The sequence below is a fragment of the Prionailurus viverrinus genome, chromosome B4 (genome assembly GCF_022837055.1).
Source record: "Prionailurus viverrinus isolate Anna chromosome B4, UM_Priviv_1.0, whole genome shotgun sequence".
NCBI classification, from domain to species: domain Eukaryota; kingdom Metazoa; phylum Chordata; class Mammalia; order Carnivora; family Felidae; genus Prionailurus; species Prionailurus viverrinus.
In genome coordinates, this window is record NC_062567.1 from 125,416,086 (window position 1) to 125,437,601 (window position 21,516).

Sequence of the window (21,516 nt, forward strand, 5' to 3'; positions counted from 1 at the left end):
GAGACCGGCTTCACTGTGTCAGGCACCTGTCTTTGGGGGAATAGGATTTTCTCCTGTTGGTGTGGAGAGTCAGTTTCGGGCTTTAATAAATTCAGTGTGCATGAAGCTACATTGTCCTCCAATTTGTACCTATTGTCTCAAAGCACTTAGTACCTTCTCTTCTTCTCAGAGGTGACCCAGTCTGCACGGTAAGTGATACGGTCATTCTCATACCCATAGAAACACAAGTAAAAGCAAGGTGGCTGGGCAGGATCCAGGGGCTGTGAAAAATTTAAAACATAAAAGGCTTTAGGGAATTAAAAATTGATTTTTAACATCAAAGAGCTAGTACTACTGTATATTCTCACTTGGCTCAAGTAGCTGGTAGTGATTAATTAAAAATTACATCTATTAACAATGGTCTTCTCTAGAAAAGAGAGTTTTTGAGTGAATGAGTGTGTGTGTGTACACAATGAAAATAAAAAGGCACTGGTGTGCTGGTAAATGTTTAACAACCAGCTCTTGGGGGGGGGGGGCGGTGCCCTGATTTGTGGTTTTCAGATTTCCCATGGTGTAAATACTTCCATCATGGCCAATTTCAAACACAAGAGTAGGAGAAAGATGCACACAGTAAGTCCTCATGAGCTGGTCGGGGCTGGCTCTCACATACCTACGGAGAAAGGGGACTTTACCATGTACTTTGAATACTTTTGTGATAGTCTACTTTTTACAGTATTCATATATTGTGATATGCATGCTACCTATATGCTATATGTATGTAATACCATGACATACACACATGCCTATAGACACACAAACTTATCTGTATCTGTGTGAGGGTAAGTCTTACTGATTGTTTTCCTAAGTTTTTAAAAATCAACCTGAGTGAAATCTCCCCTTGGGCATATAACACATGGAAGGGTCTCATAGGTCAGATTGCGGTGGGGTGTCACATGGCCACCAGGACAGAGTCTTAGAGGCTCACTCTGCTACTGGCGACCAGGTTTTAACGTGCTAGCATCTGAGATATAAAACATCTGGCTTCCATGCCGAGACAGAAGCTGGACGGAGACTCTGAAGATGCTTTGAGGGTCAGAGGGTGTGGTGAGATCTAACCTCAGAAAAGGAGAAAACAAGGTTAAGGTTCAAATGGTGAGAAAAACAAAACGGGAGAACACAAAGTGTAAAGTTGCTGTTTATCGATCTTCCTCTCTACCCTGGAGCTACCCTCTGCAGCTTCTTACACGAGTGGAGGGAGGGAGCAGGGGAGACACAGTCCGTACTTTCGTTTATTGAATGCAGCGTTCGCTGGTCACATTGCAACTCAATACAAACAGCCCAGCCTAGAGGAGGGCGTGGACTTTTGTTCTCATCAATGTAAACACAACATTAATATTGAAGATTCAAGAAAATGGGTAAAAAGTCCAGCGTCTCCTCAATCCTTGTAATGGTAAAGGTGCTTGCCTGCCCTCTGGACAGGTCCCAGAGGAGCCTGAGGCTGTGACCTCCTCCCACCCGCAGCGAAGCAGCACGGAGTCGGAGGAACCCAACACATTCTTCCTCAAGGTCTCCAAAGGGACATGTGAATCTTCGGAATTGGGCATGTGTGAACTATTAAAGTTCTTCTGAAGGCCTGGGAGGTTCGTACCTTTCACGTGCACCGAAGCAGCCCCTTCAGAGCCCTTTCTTCAGGAAGCGGTCACTGCCAATAGAAAATGTGACTGGTTGTAGACGGGATGGTCTTCTTATTTCCACAGTCCCCGTCTTAGCCCCTGGATTCTGGAGAGTAGGGAATTCAAGGTCATGGGGGCCTCAGTGAGAATCCTGAAGAGGGCTGCCCATGTTTAAATATTGGCTGAAGACTCTTGTCCTCCTTGCTGGGCCACTGCTCATAAGGGGATGTTGGCTGACGCAGCTGATTCTCTTTCAGAGACTTAAAAGATCAAGTTTTCAATTTTGGATTCCCAGACCAAAAACAAACAAACAAACAAACAGAATCCCCTCAAAGGAAAACAAATCAAAGCAAAACAAGAGCGACCTTGAGGATAAAGAACCAACCCACCCCACCTCCAGGTCCCACCAGGTATAATGTCCCCACTGGGTATTTCTGCATGGTTGGTTCAGATCATTGGATGGCCCCCACCTTGGATACACAGCTAGATTGCAGGACACAAAAGAAAGTTTCCTCTGGACAAAAAGACAGTTTTGCCTTTATTTTCTGGGATCGCTAACCCCCAGCACCCTGACTTCCCTTTCTTAAAAAGCAACAAGAACATCCCTAAAGACCAGCTCGGTTTTGTGGCTTTTTAGTAGGATAACCCCTTTGCTCCCTCTAACACCCCTGTGTCCCGTTCTTGAAGAGACTGTGTCGATGAGCTACTCTTCCACATTCTGGGAATGCCAGATTGTGGAGCAGAGAGGAGCTGGCTGGATCCTTGTCCCAGATCTCTGTAGTGTGGGCAGCTTTGTTGGGCCAAAGAGACAAATAAAAACAAACCAAAAAAGCATTGCTCAAATTTTGAGTTTGAAGGCTGGGCCCCAAATAGCAAAGTGGCTTTTCCCCTGCAGAATAGGTCTCTCCCTAGGGGTGGGTTTCCTGGTGCTAGCTGTTGTTCTCAGCCGTGAGATATTTGAGGGCGGCAAAGCCATAGCGGCGGGACATGTCCTGCTGAAACTCTTCCTTCAGGGTTTTGAGACAGATGCGGTATTGCTTGTTGGACCGGAACTTGGTGATGTCAAAGCTGGGGGCGTGAGGCATGTGGATCATGTAGGCATTGGGCAGCACGATGAATTCATATTCCTGGAAGACAAGAGTAGTGTGAGAGCGCTTGCAGGAACCCTCCAGAATGCATGATGAATGCCCAAGTGCATGACCAAATGACAAAGTGACTGAAGTAGGGAATGATGTCAGCAAGGAGGGTGGGGCCATGGAAAGCCTGCCATGCTGGAGAGGGACAGAGCAGGGCTGTTTCCCTGACTCTGGACAAACTTCTTGGCTTCTCTATGCCTTAGTTTTCTCATCTATAAAAGTAATAATACCTACCTTGAAAGATGACTAATAATGTGTGGATGATGCTGGGCAGAGCTCATGGCCCATGAAAGGTTCTTGATAAATGTGAGCACATGCCCACATGGTTGTTCTAGAATGACATAAGCCACGAGAGACTCTGTTGCTCAATTAAATGATGTCTGTTTACGTGATTTCTCATAGGGCTTGATGAGGTTTGACAGACTAACATACTAGTACACAAGAGGGGACAAAAAAGGAATAATAAAAAAAAAGATCCCAACGGAATCTCATAGATTCCATGAGCTTTCATGGAAAGCTCATTAGGAACAAAGCTCTTGCCTACCTATCCTTCTTACATGTCACATCGCCATACAGGGGCCTCCACTTGGCAGAATACAGACATAAACTCAGACCAAAAATAAAATGTCTCCAAACAGCCCAAATGGGTGACATAAATTTAGAACGTGTAACAAAGGAGAATCCGGTGCATCTTCACTCAGACTCTGTGTATTCTGGTTTTGGACATAATGTCTGATAGGCTTTGATCATCTAGTTTCCCGGCCTAGAACAGATCAGAATAAACTATGAGAGGGAAAATCAGAATGGAGAAAGGTAGGGGCGCCTAGTGGCTCAGTCGGTTAAGCATCTGACTTCAGCTCAGATCATGATCTGTGGTTCACAAGTTCAAGCCCTGCTTCTGGCTCTGTACTGATAGCTTAGAGCCTGGAGCCTCCTTCGGATTCTGTGTCTCCCTCTCTCTCTGCCTCTCACTCTCTCTGTCTCTCTTTCTCTCTCAAAAATATATAAACATTAAAAAAAAATGGAGAAAGGCATCTGTTACAGATGGAAGAACACTGACCGCAGCAAGAAATGACAGGTGATGGTAAGGAGGAGTAAGAAAAATTCCTGAAAAGAAAATGCAAGAACTGTCAGAGCTTAGCTGTTGCGACATCTCCTACAGGGGCAAAGAAGCTCACCGATCCCATTAGCCCCAGTAGGTGTGGCTGGATTACCTGTCAGGTATGACCTCATTATTTCCTTCAATCACTGGAAAGGGCAAAATTGGCTGTGCTACTGGCAAAAAAGGGAAATAAGCAAGAAATGCTCAAGAATCCCACCAAAATTGCCTAAAACAAACAAAGCCCAGGTTTTAGTGCTGGAAAAATTAATTTTATTTGAACCAGTTCACCTCACCACACTGCTGGATACAAAAATAGTACTTTTCTTTTTGTTCAAGCAGAAGCTGAGGCAGACTAAACATTTCTGTCTGTGAGTAGCACTAGACTACCTCCAAGTATCAATGACAAAATGAATACTATCAGTCATGCTTCTGTTGTTAAATATGGACACTAGTCTACAACCTTCCATCTACACAGGTGGTTTGCAACCCTAGATACTTATTAAAACCACTTGGGACTGCTCTCAAATATAACGAGCTGTTGGAAAATTCTCCAGGTGATTCTCAGGCCAGGCAGCACTGAGCATATCCAACCTTGCTTTTTTTTTTTTTTTTTATGAATTTGGCGCTCCTGTTGAGAAGTATGTGCACTGTGCTCCATGAACAGGTACCTTGGAGAATAGACACAAAGAGAAAACGGTGGAGTTGAGAGGCCCAGGAATCCTTCTCCTAACTTAACCAGATCAACTTTACTTTTGTTTGTTTAACATGGGGGCTGATGAACTGCAACATGTCCGGCTTGCTGCATGTTTTTATAAATAAAGTTTTATTGGAACACAGCCACACTCATTGGTTTAGATACTGCCTACCACTGAATGACAAAGGCAGAGTTAAGTAGTTGAGAAGGAGACCTGTAGGCCCCACAAAGCCCCCCAATTAAAAAAAATTTTTTTTAATGTTTTTTATTATTATTATTATTTTTTAAAAAAAAAATTTTTTTTTTCAACGTTTATTTATTTTTGGGACAGAGAGAGACAGAGCATGAACGGGGGAAGGGCAGAGAGAGAGGGAGACACAGAATCAGAAACAGGCTCCAGGCTCTGAGCCATCAGCCCAGAGCCCGACGCGGGGCTCGAACTCACAGAGGGCAAGATCGTGACCTGGCTGAAGTCGGACGCTTAACCGACTGCGCCACCCAGGCGCCCCAATGTTTTTTATTATTGAGAGACACAGCATGAGCATGGGAAGGGCAGAGAGAGGGGGAGACACAGAATCTGAAGCAGGCTTCAGGCTCTGAGCTGTCAGCACAGAGCCCGATGAGAGGCTTGAACTCACAAAATGTGAGATCATGACCCGAGCTGAAGTCGGACGCTTAATTGATAGCCAGCCAGGTGCCCCTAAAGTCCCCAAATTTTCTATCTGGTCCTTTGTGGAATAAGTTTGCAGACTCCTGGTTTAACCTGTTGGAATTCTACTGATTTCTTCTGAAGCAGGTGTTTAATAAGTATTATTGAATGAATGAAAGTGTTTCACAATTAAATACAGTCTAAAGACCATCACTTACAGTTATAACGTACAATAATGAGCTGCCCCTCAGCCTCAAGCCTTGTGTCACTCATATGGAACTCCTAAAATGCTTTGGGCCATTTATATGGCTCTAACGCTAAGTGACAATTTTTCATCCTCATCATTAAATTGGGTAAGGATGGGGGGTGGAATGTTTTGTCACAGGACACTCACACTTGCCTGGGTCCTGGTCAGGAATCGAACTCTCACCCAAATGTAGAGAAAGAAGGTTTGGAAATCAACAGCCCTAAGAATTAGCACTGCCATTTTCTCACTTCTGGTCCTAGGCCATGTCTTGTTCCTTCTCGGGCTCTGCTTTCTCACCTCCAAGGTCCCCTTTCAGCCCTGAAGTCTAGGCTGCTTCTTTCCTCACAGCCATGACAGTCCATTGTCTCACCTGTGCATCCAGTTCCATGATATGAGCCACCTTGTTCCATCCAAAGCCCACAAACCTCCGGTCATACTCAGGGCAGTCCCTTCTCACAACAACATATGGCTCGAAATCAGCTTCCCACTCAACACGGTAAGGCGTGGTGGCAGTCCGCCACTTGGCGAAGTTTGTGGGAGCATGGCCTTTTGTCCAGACGTGGTACCTAGGTCACAGAGAGAAAAGCCATTGGGCAAAAGGAAGGAAGGAAAGGTTTATGCCGATACGGTCCTTGTGGGTTGCACTGTGTCCCCCCCAAAAGATGTTCAAGCTCTAACTTCCAGTACCTGTGAATGGGACCTATTTGGAAAGAGGGTCTTTGCAGATATATCAAGATGAGATCATGGTGGAATAGGGTGGGCTCTAATCCAACCACTGGTATCTTTATAAGAAGAGGCAAATGTGGACACTGAGACACACACTGGGAGGATGCCATGGACAGGTGGAGGCAGAGATGGAAGTGATGCTCCCACAAGCCAAGGGACATCAGAGTTGGCCAGCCTCCACCAGGAGCTGGAAAGAGGCAAGGAAGGATTCTTCCCTAGAGCCTTTGGAGGAAGAATGAACCTGCCAACACCTTGACTTTGGATTTCTGGCTTCCACAACTACAAGAGAATAAACTTCTGCTGTGTTGGGCTACCCGCTTTGTACAATTTTGTTATGGCAGCCTTAGGAGACTAACCCAGTCTGTTATGTACATCTTTCACTAATGCCAAGACTCTCACGATGAAGGGGTCGGTGAATTCGTGTACCATTTATATGGAATGAACTGCAGGTGAGCGTGTGCTTGTTGATCCTACCAGAGAACACGGTGCCCCTGCCCTCGTATAACATTCTCCCCCCTGGGGCTGAACCTGTGACCGTGTCACTCCTGTGAGTATGTTACATCATATGGCAAAAGGGATCCTTGTAGAATCCTCATAGATGTAATTAAATTGACCAATCAGTTGACTTTGGACTAATTAAAAGGGGGATTCCTGAGGTGGGTCTGGCCAAATCATGTGAACTTTTAGATCTGAGTTTGGAAGAGAGTGAAGAGCCATGTGTGGGCTGCCTGTGGGGGCCACGTGGCAAAGAGCCAGCAGGGAAATGGCGACCGTGGCCTTCCAAGTGCAAGGAAAGGAAGTCCATGAGCCCAGAGTTCAGGAGAACTGTAGTCTTGCCCTCACTTTGATTTCAGCCCAGTGAGACCCTACTGAGTCTCTCACCCTCAGGGACTGTGAGGTAACAAATTTGTATTGTTTAAAGCTTCTAAATTTGTAGCAACTTGTTATTCAGCAACTTGTTATACAGCAATACAGATATTGTAAATATCTATAGCTTTAAATTGGTATAACTTAATACCAAGTTACAAATAATAAGGATGGGCTGGGATTCAATCCTAGACAGCCTGGCTCAAGGGCCAGGACCCTGAACCACTATGCTAGGTTATCTCTCTTCCGTGTCATTCTTACCCACACTCTCTGGTCTATACACACAGCAGAGAGTCAATAATCAGACACTAAGTTGAATAACTAACTAACGAGTAACCTAAAAACCTGAGGGGTACCTAAGGCAGAGGGCAGACAGTAGGGCAGGAATCTGCCTCTGGAAGCTACAAAGAGATGGCAGGAGGCTGGGAGCCTAGTGAAGGCAGCAGACCTGGCCCAAGAGCAAGGGGTTAGGGACAAAGAACACGGTAGAAGATAAAATGAAAATGAGACTGAAGGGTAGGACCGTAACATCTTAGGGAGCTACAGGGAGAACAGAGCTCGTGGTCTGGGGGTTCCACCTCCACGCAGGAGGTGAGATTTTTTTTTTAATGGGTATTTATTTTGGAGAGAGAGCGAACAAGAGGGAGAGAGCACGCATGTGAGTGGGGCAGGGGCAGAGAGAGAGGGAGACAGAGGATCCGAAGCGGGTTTGGCACTGAGAGCAGAGAGCCCAGTGCAGGGCTCGAACTCAGGAACCGTGAGATCATGATCTGAGCCAAAGTCAGATGCTCAACCGACTGAGACACCCAGGCGCCCCTAAAGCAAGTGAGGTTTAAGTGAGAGTGGGTGGTCAGTGGAGCCCTGCTGGCAGGGGAGGCGGCCGCTTACTTATTCTGCTCCCTCCTGACGGAGGCTGGGCCTGCCCTGAAGCCTGAGGAACTCCCCAGTGCGCGGGCACTGGCCTTTCAGTAAGCTGTGTTGTGGGGTGACATGGCCAGGCTGGCAGAGAGCAGGGACTTGAATCCTCAGCTCTATCAGTTCAGCAACTGCCACCTAAACCACAGTCACACAATGGGAAGGAAAATGAAAGGCTGAGTCACGTCACCTTAACAGAGTGTGAAAAGCAGGGATACTGCAAGATGTCGGGATTAATCAAAAAATCAGGCCGGGAAGGAGTTGATTTTCCATCTGTGAACTAGCCCAACAGGCAGCCTTGACATCTGAGACTTGCACAGAGCCAGCCCAGCACGACCGGTGGCCGTGAACATGTGCTAGGCTAAAGCATGGCACAGTGGGACCACCGCACCAGGGTTTAAAACCCATCTCCGCCACTTAGGAGCTGGGGGCCTCAGTCAGCAAAGCATTTAAACGAGGCTTCACTTGCCTCTTGCATCCACTGGAGAAAAGAGTATCTATCTTGTTGGACTGCTCAGGGACTGAAATGAGAAAATGTTTATAAAGGGCTTGGCACAGTGCTAGCACACAGCAGGCGTTCAATAAATGCTCCTTCCCTAGAGGCACTTTAACAAGGCGGCTGAAAACAATGGCTCTAGCGGCGCCTGGGTGGCTCAGTCGGTTGAGCGTCCGTCCGACTTCAGCTCAGGTCATGATCTCATGGTCCATGAGTTCGAGCCCCGCATCGGGCTCTGTGCTGACAGCTCAGAGCCTGGAGCCTGCTTCAGATTCTGTGTCTCCTTCTCTCTCTGCCCCTCCCCTGCTCACACTCTGTCTCTCTCTCTCAAAAAGAAATAAACATTAAAAAAAAATGTAAAAAAACAAAACAAAAAACAATGGCTCTAGAGCCTCCCTGTCTAGTTTGAATTCTGTCACTTAGCAGGTGCAGAAAACTTACTGAATTCCTCTGCTCCTTCATTTCTTTCTCTAGGTGAATTTATTAATAAATAACAATTAATATGATTCATTTCTTTCCATAGGTAAAACAGAGATGCTAATACCTACTTCATAGATTTCTGACAACTATGTGAATTCACATAAAGTATCCAGAGCAGTGCCTGATATATAATAATTCCTCAAAAAATGAAAATATTCTCATTATTTCCCCCTTGTTTCCCCTAACTACAATGTCAATTCACAGTGGTCTTACTCCCAGGGATATCAATGCATCAATAGCCTTCTTATTTAGAATATAAACTCGTGGCCTACTGTATGAGAAAGAGGAAATGGGGGAGGGAGGCAGCTGGCTCAGTCCTCTACTCCTGGGTGGGAAGGCAGCTTTCCTTAGCTCAGCAGGAACACTGACAAGCATACTGAGTGGCTGGTCAGCACAGAACAGGGTGACATTACAGTTCACCTGCCATGAAAACACATTACAGCCTGAATACTCGCTCAAGGAACCTACCGTGAGTCCAGTAGACATTGGACTTCAAGGCTGTTCTCTGGGACCATCAGCACCAGGTAGCCTCCAAAGAAACAGAGATGAGAGGTTTCCTGGATATAGCATGTGGGATGCTACTTCTGAGAGATCTGGGGGCCTTCTGCTTTGAGCAGTGGTACTTAGACTTGAGCTGAGTACCAGAATCACCTAGGAGACTATTTTTTTATCCAATCACTGGGTTCCACCTCCAGAGCCTCTGATCGGTTACATCTGGAATAGGGCTTGAGAGTTGGCACTTGGAAGTTTCCAGGGGATGCTGGATGCTACTTGTCCAAGGAGGCTTGACAGGTCATCATTTGGATGGAAGGTGACAAAAGCAATTTCTTGGAGGGAAGGTCTATAATTTAGCACTTGGCCTTGTGGCTTGTGAGCTGTTGGCCAGAGCAGCAATCACGGACGCAGCAGGCCAAACCTCAGCTCTCATGACCACAGACATGGCCTTGAAATGAGTTCTCAGATCACCTGGGGATGGGGATGGAAGGAAAGATGCCTTGGAAATGTACCAGGCGTGGAGCCATGAGGCTATGGCATCTGTAGGAAACTCAGACTGATTTTGGTCTCAGTGCCTCCATGTTTACCTTTATCTTCTGACACTGACTGGTGGGAACATTCAGGACCCAGTCCAATGGTATTAGACTTAAAAGCACTGGCTGTGCAGCTCCTAAGACCTGGTCTGAATCCAGGCTCTGCCACGTACTGGCGATGTGTCTTTGGGCAAGTTATTTAGCCTCTCGGAGTCTCAGTTTCTTTATCTGTAGAAGGGGAATAACAGTTATCTGCCTCATGGACTTGTTGTGAGGATTCCATGAGCTGATGACAGTGTCTGGCAGAAGTTATATATTCAAAACCTGGTAGTTGTTGTTATTTTTTCTCCAAGAAGAAAGAAGTCTTCGTTTTGGGGGGCAGGTATTAAACCAAGTGATTTCAGATCACTTTCCAGAATTCTGGATACAGGAAGAAGGTTGGGGTTCAAGTCCTGGCATGAGCAGGGGACCTCCACTCCTCAGTTTATCTGTATAAAATGTGTAAAAGGATCATCTCCGAATTGTTGAATGAATAACCTATCTCATGAAGGTACTTTCCCAAAATAAAACTTGTTTGAGAAAACCTTCTAGAAACTTCTAGTAACTTAGTAGTAGTATGGAAACTTAAGTTATTATTACAATTTTTTTAAAAAATTTATTTATTAAAATTTTTTTTTAATGTTTATTTATTTTTGAAAGACAGAGCATGAGTGGGGGAGGGGCAGAGAGAGGCGGGGACAGAGGATCTGAAGCAGGCTCCAGGCTCTGAGGTGTAAGAACAGAACCCGATGCAAAGCTTGAACCCATGAACCGTGAGATCACGACCTGAGCCGAAATTGGCCACTGAACTGACTGAGCCACCCAGGTGCCCCACTATTACAATCTTTTTGGTAAAATTCGGGTTGCCTAGAAATGTATGATTTTTCACTCCAAGGTGGCGTTGGCCATTCTTACACTGTTCAAAGCAGAGGCTTCTCTGTAAAATCGGAGATGGGAGCAGTGGCTCTGTCTTCAGACTGTTCTGTCATGAGACCGGGGAGGACTCGTACTTCCCCCAAGGGCACTACACTTACTGTTTACACTTACAGCCTGTTTCTGGGAGTCGGAGCCCCTTCCCACCTGAGCAGGTGCACACGCTCCCTGGGCACTGTGGACAGGTGGCAGGGCAGCTCCCCTGCGATGCTCCTGCAGGACTTTGGGAACTTGGAAAGTCAGGCAAGTGAGAGGCTTGTTCAGACCTGTCACTTGGGGAACAGCAAAGTCAGTGGCCCCATCTGCTATATCTGACCCTGCAGTCACCTTGATGCCATTAGTTGTTGAAGCTACATGAGCCCATCCTAGGCCTGAGGACCTTGGAGACCAGACCACTCACAGAAAAAGGAAAAGGGGGAATAGGAGTCATCATGCTAACAGGACGAACCCATTTCCCAGATGAATGAAGTAACAAACAAACCAAAGAGAGAATTCAGAGAGAGGAGATGGGATCAAGTATAAGCTGAACTTCCTACCTGATGATCCGATCCTTCCATCTGGACACATGATGTCCACCACCCATGTGCAAAACAGAGCACACGGCATGTGGGAAGAGAAAGAATGTTCCAAAGACCTAGCGGGGGCCAACGGTGCTTCTTCTGGCCTTTAAATGGTTTAATGTAGCAACAAACTTCTGGGCCAGCAGCTCTGGTGCCTGGGTTTCCAAGAAGGTCCCGGACACCCCCAGGAGGGATGGCACCGAGGGCAACTCACCTGAATGTGAAGAGAGTCCCCATGTCCAGCATTGACAGCAACTCCGCTTTGGACTTGGGGAAAGACAGCCGGTAGCGCAGTGTCTCGAATGCAGGGACAATCATCGCTTTCTTGGTGCTGGCAAGGTCAAGCTGGATGACAGACTTCCTGAAAAGAGAGGGCAGGCAGAAACAGGGTCTCATGATACCAGGCAAAGGCCTTTCCCACGTGAGGACAGGGAGAGGGTTGGCACAAGGGGGTGGAGGACAGAAAGCCCAAGTCAAACTCTCAGTTTAAAGATGGGGAAACCGAGGCTTGGGGAGGCCAAGCAGCCAGTCCAATACCACTCAGGAGTCCAGAGAAGCAATGTCACCTCTGAGCCAAGTGCAGGAGGCAGGTCTCCAAGGACTCACGGGGGGTTGGAGCTCAGCCTGCAGGAGCCACTGCGCTGGCCGCACACTCCTGCTGTGCCACTGGCCACATGGCATCGTCAGACGTAAAGCTGATGACGTGATCACCAACCTGGGCATTTCTGGGTCGCCTCTCTTGGACTCCTCAACCCCTTGAATCCCCCAGACCCTGAACCTTTAAACTAGCCAGGCCTGCCCCTTGCAGCCAGCACCCAATACAATAGAGCTTTGGTATTCCATGCAAGGGTGGGACATTCTCCATCCTCTTACTCACTCCTACCTTTGACCCTGGCCTTCTGCTCGACTCCCCTGAGACCCAGCTCCTGCCCTTCTAAATTCATCTGCCATTGCCTAGCTCTGTGGCCACCATTCTGAAGGGGAGAAGAGCAGGAGGTTTGTAATGGACACAGAAAGATCATGGGTCTTGTACCAGGCAAGTAATTTAGCTTCTTACTACCTCAGTTCCTCCTCCCTAAAACGGGGCAATGATCTCTCCCTCCTGGAGCTGTTGTGGAGGCTGAACCAGGTAATATAAATACAAATGCTGTTCGGTACACTCGGCACATGGCTAACTTGTAGCAATAAAAGGTCACTATTCTGCCACGACACCATCAGTATTCCGGCTTTGGTCTTCCTATGAGCCCTTTTGGCCACAACTATGGTACTTCATTCTGGCTTCCTGCTCAGACCACTGACTCTCGGGTCTCAATGCCAGCAAGGGCTATTTGCTTATTATCTCTGAAGTCTTCCTTGGGGGAATCGAGGCACTGGAAGGCATTTTGCAAAATACTGGAAGCAGCAGTTCCATAGCAATACAACTTATCGCCGTATTGTTAAAGTCACTTCACTCGACACAACTTTGAGCCTATGCGTAAGCAGGGACTGGTCTGCAAAGGGAAGTCATGCTACCATTTAGTAACTGTTAGCCCGGGCCAGCATGGGGCAAGAACAGAGCCGCAGTTTGAGAAGGATGAGGCAGGGCTTGGTATCCATCCATGATGAGGTCAGAATAAGGACAGGTCTCAGAAGTTACCCTTGCTTAAGGGGTAGCACCAGTGTCCCCTTGAGTAGAGGTGGCTGAGATGGACCAGGTTATTTTAGAATGCTCTGAATATCATTTGTAGTTCATTCTTTAGAATTAGGCTTGTGTTATGTTCACTATATACCAAATCATATATGGTCCCGATGGCACTATTTCTGGGGAGACTCATAGAGGGTGACACCAAGATAGAATCTGGGTGAGCTATATTTAGCCAGTTGGAGGACAAGTAGTCTGAGTCAGACAGCTTTGGTCTGCGTTCCTCTCCTGCTTTGTGTCTCTGAACAATGACTTCATGGTTTCAAACACCAAAGATTCCCTCATCCACGGCCAAGCATTCTCTTCTATATCAATCCTATATTAGACATCAGCAGAACTGAGGCTCGTCACCTTTCCTCCAGGAAAATTAGATACCTTATCTACTGGTTCTGGGTGTTGAGGATGGGACACATGGGTCTACAGAATTTCTCTGGACTCACCAGGTAGCAGAGCCCCTGCAACTACCAGGAAGGAGGGGTTGGGAGGTCCCCCCCTCCCAGCACGGATAGATAGTTGCTACTTATTGAACAATCACTGAGCACACCCACTATGTGCCAGGCACCACACTAGGCACTGGGAGACACAGACTGAACAAAATAGGCCGCATCTTTCCTGCCTGGTATTTACATTCTTGTCTCAAATATCTCAGGATGCTAAAAGCCCAAGATTGCATTTGCAGATAATTGTGTTAAGATAATTGGAATAAGCGTGGGAGGCCAGTAGCTCTGAACCACAAAGGGATGGGCGAAGCGTGCATACACAGCCACAACAGAGATCCAGGAATGCACGTGTGTCTATCTTTATTACTTTTATAATCACAGTCACGGTGGCCACTTCTCAGGCTGCCTGCTCAAAGATGACTCCCCTTCTCGTCGTCCCTGTGTGGAGGAGCAGCTCCCAGAACACACGGCCAGGGCAGTGTTCAGGGGCAGACACTTGACTCAGGCTGAGCAAATCAGTTTCTCACTCTTGGAAGTTTGAACGGAGATGCAGAGACTGAAAACCAAAGAGCTGACATGTACTAATGTCAGGCGGCACTCTAGAGGCTTCTGAACTTCGAAAAAGATTCTTTTGAACATCTTAATTTATTTTTGAGAGACAGAGAGCACAAGCAGGGGAGGGGCAGAGTGAACGGAACACAGAATCCGAAGCAGGCTCCAGGCTCTGAGCTGTCAGCACAGAACCTGATGTGGTGCTCGAACTCACAAACCATGAAATCATGACCTGAGCCGAAGTTGGATGCTAACTGAGCCACTCAGGCGCCCCGAGGCTTCTGAACTTCTGCTGCAGAGGGGCCCAGAGCTTCCCAGGTTAATTATGGTCTCAGGTATTGGTTTTTCCAGATTCTACTTTGATTCCATAAGAAATACCACTCAACTAGTTTTTGTCTTGTTTTCCTTTGATTTCTTTTCATTTTTATTAAGCTGCCTACCATTGGTTTCTGTTGCTTGCAGCCAAACCACCCTGATCGATAAGTTGCAAGGCCCAGAGTAAGCAGACCCAGTAAGCAGCATGCTTCACAAAATGCAGCCCGAGAAAGCCTTATTTCCCTGCATAGAGCGCATCAGATTCTGGAGTGCTTTCTGCAAATTCCCTTTAATCTCCCTGAAACACGCACTGCCACAAAGATGGGTTTGTCACTAGATAGGCCCATTACAGACTCAGTTCAAAGAGGTTCTGATATCGATGTCCTGAATGGGTCTCATTACGAAGTTGTTGCAGCAGTAAAGTGGTTCCAGGATGCTGACTCTGAGCACATCTGCTCATGGACATGGCAAAGACAGCTTGGATCCTTCCACACGGCTTCCTTCCCTTGCTGGGGGTTTGTGGACCACCTAGGGATGCACAGCATGCCTCCACTATTTACCTGGAAAGTGAGTCCTGCAAGAGATGGAGTGTTTCCAATGCAGAATCTTCAGGCAACAGAGGGGCAGTATAGTTGAGGTGAGAAGGCTAGACCGGGAGCCAAGAGACCTGAGTTCTGGAGCCAGCCTTAACAGGCTGAGTGACTTTTGGTCACTTCACTCATTCCTCTTAGAATCCTAAATCTAGATTAACACTGAAGATTCTAGAAGGCAGTCTGGTACAGGAGCAATCAGACACACTTAGCTTCTAGTTCTGACTCTAGAAAGTCACTTGAACCATTCTGAGATTCAGAGTTCATGCTCTCGTTAAATATTTTGGTGAGGAAAAGCACACGTGCATATGGAAATACTTGGTGCCATGCCTAGCACATGTTAAGCACTGCATATGTGATGGTTCAGCCTATGACGGTTGCTTTTATGTGCCAACTTAGGGAGGCAATGCTGCCAGCTGTTTGGTGGAACCACTCATCTAGATGTTGCAATGAAAATATTTCATGGATATAATTAACGTTTACAATCAGCTGTCTGGAAATAAAGGCCTGAAAACAAGGCCCGAACCCACAACTGTGAGATCATGACCTGAGCCAAAATCAAGAGTGGGATGCTTAACCAATGGAACCACCCAGGCGCCCCTGGAGTGAGGGACTCTTAAAAGAAATCTTAGGCTTCTACTGAAGTAGTTCAGAACCCTGTGCAGCACATGCAAGTGACATGGGGCCAGCCAGCACTGGGTTCAAATCCTGCCTGCCACTCTCTTATGACCTTGGGCATGATGCTCCATTTCTCCTGCTCACAGGTTCCCCGTCTACAAAGTGGAGATGATGACTCTTACCAATAGGGCTGCTGAAAGGATGAAGCAGAACAGTCCCTCTAGAGCCCGACCCAGTGCCTGACTTAGAATAGCTGCTTCACAAACAACCCCCTTCCCCTTTCCGGCTCAGCTTACTGATGGGCCTGTTGCAGGAGATGCATGAGTGCAGGGGAGGTGGGAAATAGAACACACTCTCACACCTGGGGCGGGACTCTGGCTGCCAAGCTGCTTATCTACGGAGACAGACTGTGTTAGATCTCTGTCTCCAGCCAGCTCTCTGGGTCCTTCTTCATGTCCAAAACAAATCAGGTGTTCCCGGCAGATTAAGTTTGGCCCTGTCTGATCTGGCCGAGCTGACGGGGGGAGGGAGACCGTGCGCCGGGTAGCGTCTGTCTTCGAGCCCTACTAGTACTCTCTCCTGCACATCTTCCCTAGGCATCTCCCCATAGCCTGCTCAAGTCTACAAATACTGCCTGCTTTGCTCTTGCCTGGGAAAAGTGGTGAGCAGGGGAGAGGACATGAGCAGTGAGGATTCCTATACCAGCTGACGGGGTGGCAGAGAGCGGACTGTAGGCTCACCCGGGCTCAGTGTCATGTCAAAGAAACAGCACGAAAGGGTACCCTGTAAGGTAGACAGGCTTCCTAGGGTTTCGAATGACTAAACCCCAAGACTGGTCCTGACCAGTGCGTGTGCACATCCATACACACAAGCACATACACCCCTCCCTCCATCTCTCTCAACCTCTTTTCACCCCATCCTCTGCCCAAGAGGCAGGTCTCTGTCACCAGGGAAACAGGTACCAGGCACGAAGAGATTACAGAAGAGCATCTCAGAGAAATAAGGAACAGGGCACTGCAGAGCTCTTCTGACTTCACCCCATCAGTGGTGAGGACAAGGGCTTGGGCTGCCTAGCATTGCATCCTGGTGGATCACTTATCCTCTCTGTGCCAGTTTCTGTATCTGTGATCACAGGGGAGGTGACAACAGCACTAGTCTCAGAGGGGGTCTGTGAGGACCACACAGCACTTAAACAGAGCCCTGCAGATGGTAACCACACCATGCACGACGGCCACTAGCACGACTGCCCACCCATCTTCTCACAGCGGCTTGACTGGGGTCCCAAAGGCTGGCGCCAGCACTGGCCAAGGTCTGACTCTGCTACTCATCTGTTCATGTCCTCACTTATTCCACCACGTGCTAGAGGCTGTGTGAGCACTTGGAATACATCAGTAAATACAACAGGCAGACATTCCTGTCCTCGTGGAGCTGACATTTCCAGGACGGAGACACAACAGTAAGTGAATTACTGTTGGAAAGCAAGAATTTCTGTGAGAGAGGAAGGGGCTGGGTGAGGGGTATTAGGAATGCCAGGGGTGGGGAGTGGGTGGCGGTTTTAGATAGGGCGGTCCAGGAGGGCCTCACGGAGAAGGGTGAGCAGCAAGTGAGGGAGCAGTCATGTGATCTGGGGCAGGCGCTTTCCAGGCTAAGGAAGCAGCCAGTGCAAAGGTCCTAACGACGAGAGCACAATAAGGAACAGGGAGAGTCCCTAAAAGTGGGGCCAGAGAGGCAACGAGGGGAGAAGGGGTGCTGCAGGTCACATGGGGTCGTGTATATCACTGAAGGTTGAGGTGGGCAAGAGAACAGCACTCCCTCTCCTCCGAAAGTGGCCATGTCCTAATCCCAGAAACCTGGCAACACGCAACCTTACTTGGCAAATAGGACTTCGCAGATGTGATTAAAGATGTTGAGATGGAAAGATGATCCTGTTTTACTTGAGTGAGTGCAGTGTAATCACAAGGGTCCTTATAAGACAGAAGCAGGAGGGTCAGAGTCAGAAAGAAAGATGGGATGATGGAAGCAGAGGTAGGGGTGAGGTGGCCACAAGCCAAAGAATGTGGATCCCCCTAGAAGGCAAGACATTCTCCCCTAGAGCCTCCAGAAAGAACGCAGCCTGGGGTGCCTTGATTTCAGCCCTGAAAGACTGATTTCCGATCCTGATCTCCACTACTATAAGATAATACGTTTGTGTTGTTTTCAAGTATGTTCGTGGTGATTTGTGACAGCAGCCACAGGAGACCAATACAGAGGTCTTGGGATTTTACTTAGTGAGATGCAGTGCCACTGGGGACTCTGAGCTAAGGGGTGAGATGGGCTGCTTTCTATATTAAAAGAATCCCTCCAGGGGTGCTTGGGTGGCTCAGTTGGTTGAGTTTCTGACTCTTGACTTCAGCTCAGGTCATGATCCCAGGGTCATGGGATTGAGCCATGTGTTGGGCTCTGTGTTGAGAGTGGAGCCTGCTTAAGAGTCTCTCTATCTCTCCCTCTGCCCCTCTCCCCTGCTTGATTTCTCTCTCTCTCTCTCACTCTCTAAAAAAGAAGGGTCTCTCTGGCTGCCTTGTTGGTAAGAGGTTCCAGTGCTGCACGGGCAGAAGCAGGGAGATCAGTCAGGAGGCTCCTGAGGTGATGCAGGTGAGCTAGCTTGCACCAAGCTAGTAACAATGAAGGCAAAAAGACTAGCCTGGTTTTAGAGCCAGCAGGATTTTCTGACCCACTGGGCGTGGGCTGTGAAACTGGAGTACAGGAGGTGACCCAAGGCTCTTGGCTTGCATCATGGGAAGACAAGTTGCTATCAACAGAGATGCTGGCGTGGGCTTTTGGGGGAAGATGAGACTTCAGTTTTGAACAGTTCATTTGAGATGCTCATGGGAGAACTGAGCAGAGGCACCGAGAAGGCCATTGGGACATAGGAGTTTTGAGGTCAAGGGACAGGGCTGGGTGGAGCTATATTGGGGATCAGTGGCAGATGCCTTTAAAGCCACAAGACTGAACATCACAGAGGGACGGTGGAATGAGAAGAGAAGTAGCCAGTGATGAGAATTACAGAGAGGGACTAATAAAGTCAAGAACCACCAGGATGGGGCACCTGGGTGGCGCAGTCGGTTAAGCGTCCGACTTCAGCCAGGTCACGATCTTGCGGTCCGTGAGTTCGAGCCCCGTGTCAGGCTCTGGGCTGATGGCTCAGAGCCTGGAGCCTGTTTCCGATTCTGTGTCTCCCTCTCTCTCTGCCCCTCCCCCATTCATGCTCTGTCTCTCTCTGTCCCAAAAATAAATAAACGTTGAAAAAAAAAATTAAAAAAAAAAAAAAAAAAAGAACCACCAGGAGACAGGGATGTACTTCGGTAAGCCACGAAGAAAGAAATGGAGCAGCCATCAGTGGTCAAATGCTGTGGAGGAGTGAAGAGGAGAAGCGGGCACTGACCATTGGATTTTGGCAACGTGGTTTCTCCCTTGATGGCTGCCACCTGGACCCGAAGCAGCAGCCAAGACCAGCTAATGGGTGGGTGTGAGAGCCATGGCCATTTGGCATGGCCTGCCTGTACTTCTGCAGAAACGAACCAAATCAACGTAAGAGGAGGGTCAAATCATTTGTCAGGAACGGGATCCACGTCACCATGCTGGCCCCTCGTCCCCCACCCAGCATGCACGCTGATGGTCAGAAGAGGCTGGCTATGGTGGAAGCAGGGGTGTTCAGAGAGGCCAGGATCACTCGCCAAGAAATGGGACCTTACACTTGGCAAAAACATACAACCTTGTTGTCACGAGTATCTTTGCTGTGAAAAATGTTTAGTTTCACCGTATGTGATTAGAGGTTGGAAAGAACTGACCGGCATGGTGCGGTGGAGAGGAAATAATAAAACCTCCCCACTGACACCTGACCTCTTAACCGTGTGCTGGGAGCCAGGAGAGGAGGCCAAGTTTTCCATTTAGACCCTCTAGGGGTCCCACAAAGGGTCACGATTTGCCTGCAAATGGGACTTGAGTTACTTGCCAGTTTCCCTCAAAGGATTAGCTAACTCCTTCCTCTCTACTTACCTGCACTCTGCTCTGTTCAGAATTCCCTGAAACAAAAGCTTCCTCTCTCACGGGCGTGGGCTTAGGCACTGCCAACCCCATTTGATGTTATTTTTAGGAAAACAAAATGAGAAAAATAATCTACCTCCAATGTACATAAAAATGAGAGGGGCGTCTGGGTGGCTCAGTCGGTTAAACATTTAACTCTTGATTCTGGTTCAGGTCATGATCTCACGGTTTGCAGGTTCGAGCCCTGCATTGGGCTCCATGCTGAAGTGAAGAGCCTGTTTGTGATTTTCTCTGTCTCCCTCTCTCTGCCCCTCGTCTGCTCATGCTCTCTCTCTTTCTCAAAATAAATACAACTTAAAAAAATTTTTTAAAAAGGAGACAACACAGTCAAATTTGAACAGGAAGAAATGGTTTTGGAATTATCTCCTGTTTCGGTCTATATTGGGTGGGAGGGAGGGGGGCACAGCCGTAGGGCAGGCAGGGCAGTGGAGGATAGCGGACATCAGGTGTCAGTTCTGGGCAAGCAAAAGGGAGAAGGGCAGGGGATGGGATGAACCAGGACCCAAACCCCTCACTGAGATGCTCTTCAACTCCTGCTGTGTGGTAGCCACATGGCATTGTGGCATCCCTGTGGCCAGGCAGTCTGAAGTTTCAAGAGGAGCCAGCTAAAATTCAATGCATTTGAGGGCTGAATCTCCCTCAGGGGGGTGCCAGTTTGAAGGAGGCTGAATAGTAAGAAAGAGTGTGATCTTTATTTAAAAAAAAATTTTTTTTAAGTTTATTTATCTTGAGAGAGAGAGAGATTGCAAGGGAAGAAGGGGAAGGGGGCGGGGAGAGAGAATCCCAAGCAGGACCTACACTGTCAGCACAGAGCCTGATGTGGGGCTCGGACTCATGAACTTTGAGATCATGACCTAAGCAAGATCAAGAGTCGGACGTTTAACTGACTGAGCCACCCAGGGGCCCCAAGTGTGATCTTTTAGATGACAGAGATCCTATCTGAACTCTACCCCTTCACTAATTGTACAATTGGGGCAATTAGCTCAACTCTCTGGGCTTTTGTTTCCTTATCTTGATAATAAACATTTCACAGACCTGGTTATTAACAGAACTGAGATACTACACTCATTAATTAATGGACATTTATGAAGCCAGGCATAGAAACGGAGTAGAGAGCTGAATGAACAGATATAACCTCTGTCTGCACAGAGCTCAAAGTGCAGGGGGGGAGGAAGACAGGAGTGCAGGGCTCTCTGGTGCAGAGTCACAGAGAGTTTCCCACCACTGTGTTCGAGGAAGCAGGAGTTAGCTGGTTAGGGGAGGGGGCTCTAAATATTTGCACAGCTCTGAAAATGAGAAAGCACATAAGGTTTGGGGAAACTGAATTTCTTAGAAATGCCTGGTACATTCATTGTGGGTGGTCAAGAGACGGTAGTAAAGAATGCTTATGTATGTTCAGTACCAAGCATCTTAAACACTTTATATGCTTCACTTCTTGAACCATTGCCATGTAGGACACAGGCACCAGTATTTCCAGTTTACTGATGAAGCCACTAAGACTCCAAGAGGCTGAGCAATTTGCCTTATAACCCAGCTGGCAGGTGCAATCACCATCATCACATCATCATTATCAAGTGAAGGTGATGACAATCACTGTTTTAGTTAAGGCTGCACCAGCTTAGAAATAACTGGGAAAGATCAATAATCATGGGATCTGTCTCAGCCAACTCTGTTCATGTGGGGACTTTACATCTGGAGCACTGAGCCTCTTGG

At 47.7% G+C, this 21,516-nt stretch overlaps 1 protein-coding gene across 3 annotated transcripts in view; it reads right to left on the reverse strand.

Moving 5' to 3' along the window:
- Positions 1 to 1,250: 1,250 nt before the first annotated feature.
- The window catches only part of LARGE1 (LARGE xylosyl- and glucuronyltransferase 1), a 541,787-nt gene continuing 521,521 nt past the window's right edge, over positions 1,251 to 21,516 (reverse strand). For all 3 annotated transcript variants that reach the window (XM_047867970.1, XM_047867968.1, XM_047867969.1), the window contains 3 exons: positions 11,739 to 11,885; positions 5,851 to 6,046; positions 1,251 to 2,779 (listed from right to left, as the gene is read on the reverse strand). In XM_047867970.1, the coding sequence (XP_047723926.1) occupies positions 2,582 to 2,779; positions 5,851 to 6,046; positions 11,739 to 11,885 (541 nt within the window). In that variant the 3' untranslated portion in view covers positions 1,251 to 2,581. The remainder of the gene's footprint in view (positions 2,780 to 5,850; positions 6,047 to 11,738; positions 11,886 to 21,516) is intronic.